The sequence below is a fragment of the Ochlerotatus camptorhynchus genome, unplaced genomic scaffold, assembly GCF_037179485.1.
Source record: "Ochlerotatus camptorhynchus isolate MF236.1 unplaced genomic scaffold, CSIRO-AGI_Acam_v1.1 ptg000581l, whole genome shotgun sequence".
In the NCBI taxonomy this organism is placed as follows: Eukaryota; Metazoa; Arthropoda; class Insecta; order Diptera; family Culicidae; genus Ochlerotatus; species Ochlerotatus camptorhynchus.
The window spans coordinates 102,656-105,478 of record NW_027041061.1 but is presented as its reverse complement, the minus strand read 5'-3'; the positions used below and the strand labels follow the sequence as shown (position 1 = coordinate 105,478).

Sequence of the window (2,823 nt, the reverse complement as noted above, 5' to 3'; positions counted from 1 at the left end):
TTATCGATATTCTTCCAACGTTGGAGGTGTATCAATCGATTTGACATAGATTGTCACCGCCGTTGCATATTTTTGCCAGTCGATGTTCCTTGTAAGATCAAATGGAACTTGAGATGGTTCTGCAAAGTAAGGGCCACACTTAATTGAAATGATGATTGGCAAATGATCACTACCATGGCTTTCTTGAGCCGGAGGTTTTACTACAGAGTAAACGCTCCTATAGTTGCGGTACGTTAGAAGCATTAGGATACGGATACGTCTATTAACGTCTCTTTAAACTGTTCCCCTACAAGAGGAGAATTTAGTTCATTCGAGACGGGTTTTAAACAGCAGCTGTTTCATCATTGTGTGTCCCCCGTTTAGGTCGGTCGTCCTCCCTCGTGTACCTTGGTCTTTAGGACCTCTCAGACTACCTCTTGTCGAATGAAGTGGAATGACTACCAGTCATTTTCTTTCTAATGCCACTTCAACTTACTCGTGCTTATATCATATCGTATAAGTCTAACGCCCTCAGGAAGTTGAGTACAGTTTGCTCTGTACTCCTGTCATTGAACAATACCTCACGGATTGAACCAACGACACCCATATCTTCCCTTAATTGTGCTCTCGCCGGGCACTCCACCAATAGATGATTCACATCTAATACCGCACCGCATCCCTGGCAGTAGGCCACACTGCCGCTAAATCGAGGTCCATGAGTGAGCCGTGTATGACCAATCCTCAGCCGAGTCAGAACTTTCTGATCTCGAGAATTAGGTGCATCCTTCCACTCTTGTGTAGTGTTCTTGATACGACGCAGGAATGCATCACGGTTGTTATGCCAAGACACATTCCATGCGTATCGCGAGGTCTGCTTCACCCAGCGGGTAGCGTCACTATAGGGCACCGGAATGGCCTCTAGTTGAGCAAGACGACCCTGGTTAGCTAGTTTATCAGCAGCCTCATTCCCTGGTATACCTGCGTGTCCAGGTACCCATGCAAAGGTTATGTTAGCGTACCGTTGCACCTCTAACAGCCACGGGTGTCCAACCTGCCCATGCTCAAGGGCAGAGAGACAACTCGCAGAGACAGAGAATACAACAGCCTGAGACCCATTTGCTAGCCTACAAGCTTGCAGGAGAGCATAGGCCTCAGCTGAGAAGATACCACAGAGACCGGGTAACCGGCCGCAGCGGCTTATGTCCTCCCCAGACACCCCATAACCAACCTCCTCTTCGATTAATGAACCGTCCGTAAATAGCTTGAGCCTTCCCTCGTATGAGGCAGTGACCTCCCTAAATGCAGCTTTCGCCACACTAGAGCTAGCCCCCGCCCCACACATAGCTTTAACCCTCCAATCAACTTTCGGGGCAGTAGCATCCCATGCCCGTTGCCACAGCCTAGCTCGCTGGGCTAACGTGGGAAAATCTACTCCCGTCAAGTCGCTCCACCATTCTCTCGCCCTTGCAACCGTGGGCCTGTCATTGAGAATGGGATCCCTTTCTAGGAGCCTTAGCGCCTTAGTGGCCAGGTCTTCGGTGACAACATTCACCAAAGGAACCTTTCCATTCTCCACCAACAGGGAAGCTATTGGTGAAGACCTCAGCGCTCCGCTACAGATTCTGTATGCCTCATTGTACTGAGGTTCCAGAATCTTGAGCAGGGAGACACCACCCCTGCTCCACAGTTCCGCCCCGTAAAGGATGCTAGGGACAACCAGAGCCCTAGCAACCTTGGTCAATGTACTACGAGAGGCTTCAGAGAAGCGACCATTTAGGGTCCGAAGGATATTCAACTTGTTGTTGACGTTATCCTTCACCAACTTGGCGTGCTTAACAAATCGGAGTTTGTTATCAATAGTCACACCAAGCAGCTTCATCTCGCGTACGGCCTTGACCGCATGCTCACCGATACTAACATAAGGCAGGTTCGGTCTGTGATGATGCCCAAAGCAGACGTGCAGCAGTTTGGACTTCTCGGGGGAAATCACAAACCCAACACCATCTGCCCAGTCAACGACAGACTGAACTGCATCCTGCATCTTGTGCCTAACCACCCTACCGTATTTACCAAACACGATAAGGGTAATATCATCGGCGTATACAATGATGTATACTTCCTTGGGAATGCGTTCAAACACTGAGTTCATCGCAATGAGAAACAGTGTAACCGAAAGGACAGACCCTTGCGGGATGCCATTCTCCAGCAACCTCGAGGTAGAGGTTGCGCCAGCGTTCAATACTCGGAACCTACGGTTCTGTAGAAAGTTTTCTACGTAGTTAAACATACATCCTTGGAAGTCCCAGCTCTTGAGGGAAGTCAAGATAGGAAGCTTCCATGTCATATCATATGCCTTGGACAAATCGAGGGAGACTACATTTAGAAGCATTAGGTTCCTATGGTTGTGTATGGAGACTCCGTAAATCCCACATAGTTTCAAAAGCTTGCTAGTTCTGAACGGAAGAGAACTAATATTGTAAACCTTAAACTGATGATTTTACAAACCTCTATATAATTATGAATTTCACTCTAGATCTAGTAGAACAATGTTTTTGAACATAGTAAAAAGAAGCTCAAGAATATGTCTACGTCCAGTCCAGCGTCTAAATATGCATCGCTTGTCCTAAATTTCCCCTGGTCCTCATATATCGCTCGGAAGATGTCATTCCTGAACCGTAGCGCGTTCCTAACACTATTGTCATCGTAAATGGATTCACATGGATATAAAATCATTTCCTGTCACTTGAACTACTAGAATAGAAAATTTCATTCTAGCATAAATAAGTTTGCTCAAGTGCCTTGCTGATATGATATTGCTGACGACGAGGCTTATAACAAAGAGTA

At 47.0% G+C, this 2,823-nt stretch overlaps 1 protein-coding gene across 1 annotated transcript; it reads right to left on the bottom strand.

Annotated features, from left to right (window-relative positions):
• Positions 1–481: 481 nt before the first annotated feature.
• On the bottom strand, positions 482–2,020 carry LOC135713813 (uncharacterized). The gene has a single exon (XM_065237047.1). The coding sequence runs from the start codon at positions 2,018–2,020 to the stop codon at positions 482–484; it is 1,539 nt and encodes a 512-aa protein (XP_065093119.1).
• Between the last annotated feature and the right edge of the window lie 803 nt (positions 2,021–2,823).

Excerpts from the sequence above, each read along its gene's own strand:
- LOC135713813 (XM_065237047.1), bottom strand. The coding sequence starts at position 2,020 with ATGCAGGATGCAGTTCAGTCTGTCGTTGACTGGGCAGATGGTGTTGGG.